Source organism: Numida meleagris, chromosome Z (genome assembly GCF_002078875.1).
Source record: "Numida meleagris isolate 19003 breed g44 Domestic line chromosome Z, NumMel1.0, whole genome shotgun sequence".
NCBI lineage: Eukaryota > Metazoa > Chordata > Aves > Galliformes > Numididae > Numida > Numida meleagris.
The window spans coordinates 49890718-49893805 of NC_034438.1; the positions used below are offsets into that span (position 1 = coordinate 49890718).

Here is a 3088-nt window from a genome sequence, read left to right on the forward strand (position 1 = left end):
GTGGTGGATGCCACACGCAATCTTTGGATACGTTCAAGGTCATGCTCAAACAGGCTCTGAGCAACCTGATCTAGCTGTAGAAGTCCCTGTTCACTGCAGGAGAGTTGGCTAGATGACCTTTCAGGGTCCCCCTTCCAACTCAAATGATTCCATGATTCTATGATAGTGCATGATGGCATCCCAGGGAAATACATTTATTAAGTAAATTCCAGAAGAAAATGCATCCTGTGTGTATTAAGGCGTCTACCTGCGTGAGTTATTTTCCCCAGGGAATACTGGCATATGGTCAGGCTACGCAGGAAGAAGCCAAACTAGAGGCCAGGAGAGAGGGACTCAAACATGCAGACCAAGAGAAGAGTATCAGCTAGAATACTTTGCACTGCCTCTTGCTACTCACAACTATGTTTGAGTGGTGAACAGAAATACGACTAGGTGAAGTTTCTCAGACTCTCTCATCTTTACCAGCCCTCACATGAATTCCATCTGGCTCCAGAATGCCAGACGCCTTTCTGAAACAGGTGGCGTTGATCTCAGCCTCCACCCTCCATGCTCATTCCACCTCATTTTAACACCAGTTGTCCATGAAGAACAGGCCAAATGAGTTTCTCCCTCAAGAGCAATGGTGCACAAGAATTTCTGCCCAGGGTCCCAGAAGCCTGAATTCTGCGTCACAACAAGAGGACCTGAAGCTGTTGTCCAGCGTGCCTTGTGATCTGCTGGAGAAAAGAAACTGGGTCCAGATTCCAGATGTGCCTCTCACAACGGGGTAGAAGACAAGCTGGTGAAAACTTGTGGCTAAAATGTACAAACACTGGGAAGGATCCAGGGTTGACTTATGGCAGCCCACCGACTGCAAGATGAAACCGTCACTGAGCAGGCAGTGGAAAATCATGTCAAGAAAGAGACGCGCCAGCAGACACAGTATAGGGAACGGAAAGGACAGAGGCACTGTGGCAAACCTGGATGCGATTCCTGGGGTTGGAGCGCTGCAGGTGACAGTGCCCACTGTGACGTCCCTGACAATGATGTCCCCGCATCAGGGATAGTGACATACGCAGCAGTGGATTGTGACCTTTTGGCCCTCACTGCTTGTAGCCAGGCCCGGAGTCTCACACTGGCTTGCGCCTGCACTCCTGCCGAGCGTGTCTGTGAGGTCTGGAGCAAGCAGCAAGGATAGCCTTGGTGCTGGTCTCGTGCTCTGGGAGCTGCTGACAGCCGCTCTCAGTGCTCGTCCTCAGAGCCACTGAAGTTTCTTCCCGGCCCCACCTGGCTCAGGCAGCCGGGGCATCCAAGGAGGCCGCGGAAGCAAAGGGAACCGGTAAGGGCACACCTCACCCTGGGCAGCTGGGAGGGTCTCCTTCCTGAGGGAGCCGGGTACTTGTTCCTCCCCTGCCAGGGTCAGCAAGTGACCATGGCCTCTCTTCCTTTCCCAGCGTGACCCCTGCTGCTGCAGTAGGGGTGTGAGGAGCAGCCCCTCATCCCTTGCGCTCTCCTGCCCACCACAGCAGCTGGAGAGCATGGCCACCGAGCTGGATCGCCGCTGCCCTATTTGCCTGGACTCCATGGATGATGCCAGCCACGTCATGCCATGCCTGCACCAGTTCTGCTTTGGCTGCATCCGTCGGTGGGTTGAGACCAGGCCCAAGTGCCCCCTGTGCAAGCGCAGGGTGAGGTCCATCTTGCACTCGGTGCGTGCGGATGACAGCTTTGAAGAGTTTGTCGTCGGACGGCGCGTGCGGGCCAGGAGAGCTCCCCAGCACCAAATGCAGGCAGCGCCCATCCGGGTGCCCATCTTCCGCCTGCACCCACCTGTGCTCAGGCCCCTGCTGCCCTGGCTGCGACGGGAGCTGAGGCAGCTCTTTGGGGCTGATGGCAGGGCAGCCTTCCTAACACATCACCTTGTCATCTCTGGCCTGTGCTTATTTGGCCTGGACAAGGGAGCGCTGACCCTGTGGTTGTCCAGCTCCCTGCAAAGCCAGGCCACCAGCTTTGTGTGGCGGCTCATTGCCCAAGCTGCCCCTCCATGCTGCCACGGGGCAGGGGGGCAGCCCCGCAGCTGCCCCCCCCAGCACAAATTCCCCACCCCAGCCCATGGCCCTCCAGCAGCACCAGGGAAGCCAGCATGGTGGAGTTTCCTGTCCCCTCAACCGCTGCCTACAGGGAGGGTCCCAGACAGCCCCCATCCATCCCAGCTCCGGTGCTGTCGGCCCAAGCAGCAGCCCGGGAGGAGCTGGAGGAGGCCGTGCCAGGTCCCTCAACTGCCAGCACCTTCAGGCAGCACTCACACAGGGCACCTCAGCAAGCCCCAAAGAGAAGGGCCCACACCTCGGAGGCCGCTGCACCGCCAAGAGGCCACCCCACCAGCAACACTAGGACACCTCCTGAGCAGCTGGCGAGAAGAGGGCCGGGCCTGCAGCTGGGGCACAGCCAGCCCCCCGGCGCTCTAACTCTGTCAGACGGAGGAAAGCAATACAATTACAGAAAAGTCTCCGTGTCGCTATCAATGCCTTCATCAGCACTGCGCATGGGGGAGGTCTGACCTCTGCTGGGCCTGGAAGCTTCCCATGCTGAGGATGAGCTCTGAAATATCTGTAGGGCTTCACCAGTGCAGAAGCTGTTATAAATCCCTTAATATGCACTGTTCACCACCTCTTTTAGCTCACAGACGCTGGCTTGGAGCAAATAGAACAGGCAGCTTCTCTCCATGAGGGATCTGAGAAGAAAGACAGAGCTATGAACTTTGAGGGACTCACACCTGAAATACAGTGTCACCTTCAGCAACTCCTCCATATTCTTACTAGATGGCCAGCTGTATCCTGGGATGATTCAAAAGAAGCGTGGTCAGCTGGGAGAGGGAGGTGATCCTGCCCCTCTGCTCTGCATTGGTGAGACCTCCCCTGGAGTACTGCATCCAGATGTGGAGTCCTCAGGTCAGGAGAGACACAGACTCATTGGAGCGTGTCCGGTGGAGGGCTGCAAACATGATCCAAGGGATGGAACACCTCTCCTTTGAGGACAGGCCGAGAGAGCCGGGTCTGCTCATCTTGGAGAAGAGAAGGCTCCAGGGAGAGCGGATTACAGCCTGTCA

At 56.8% G+C, this 3088-nt stretch overlaps 1 protein-coding gene across 1 annotated transcript; it reads left to right on the top strand.

Moving 5' to 3' along the window:
• On the top strand, positions 31-2783 carry LOC110389992 (E3 ubiquitin-protein ligase Topors-like). Its single transcript, XM_021381132.1, has 2 exons — positions 31-1318; positions 1434-2783. The coding sequence occupies exon 2, from the start codon at positions 1518-1520 to the stop codon at positions 2445-2447; it is 930 nt and encodes a 309-aa protein (XP_021236807.1). The 5' UTR covers positions 31-1318; positions 1434-1517; the 3' UTR covers positions 2448-2783.